The sequence below is a fragment of the Eimeria mitis genome, genomic scaffold, assembly GCF_000499745.2.
Source record: "Eimeria mitis Houghton genomic scaffold, Emh_scaff3217, whole genome shotgun sequence".
Taxonomy (NCBI): Eukaryota; Apicomplexa; class Conoidasida; order Eucoccidiorida; family Eimeriidae; genus Eimeria; species Eimeria mitis.
In genome coordinates this window covers 3744-4157 of record NW_013571555.1, presented here as the reverse complement: position 1 = coordinate 4157, position 414 = coordinate 3744, and the positions used below count along the sequence as shown (strand labels likewise).

Genomic DNA, 414 nt, shown 5'->3' with positions numbered 1-414 from the left:
CTCGCTGCTGCTGCTGCTATTACTTAACAAAGTATTCAACTAGGTTATTCCGGTTCTGCTGCTGCTGCTGCTGCTGTTGCTGCTGCTGCTGTTGCTGCTGCTGCTGCTGCTGCTGGGGCTCGAGAGACAAACGCCTACCGCCAGGAGACAACTAGGACCCACTACGAGGGTTTAGGGTTTAGGGTTTAGGGTTTGGGGTTTAGGGTTTAGGGTTTAGAGCATTCGCTAAACACATAAACCCATATATTAAATTAATAACAATGAAGTGTGTACATACTGCTGTTGCTGCTGTTGCTGCTGCTGCTGCAGCAGCAGCCCCATAGAAGCAGCATGAAGGAATTCAAGTCATAATAAACCACCAAAAGAAAATTTATTTATTTTTAGGGTTTATCCGTGGGCTCTCTCCCATTAGAA

The 414-nt window shown here is 46.1% G+C and overlaps 1 protein-coding gene across 1 annotated transcript in view; it reads left to right on the top strand.

Moving 5' to 3' along the window:
* Positions 1-260: 260 nt before the first annotated feature.
* Positions 261-414, top strand: part of EMH_0063470 (uncharacterized protein) — a gene marked incomplete at both ends in the record, with an annotated part of 872 nt that continues 718 nt past the window's right edge. The window contains one exon of the mRNA XM_013498146.1: positions 261-265. Within this exon, the coding sequence (XP_013353600.1) occupies positions 261-265 (5 nt within the window). The remainder of the gene's footprint in view (positions 266-414) is intronic.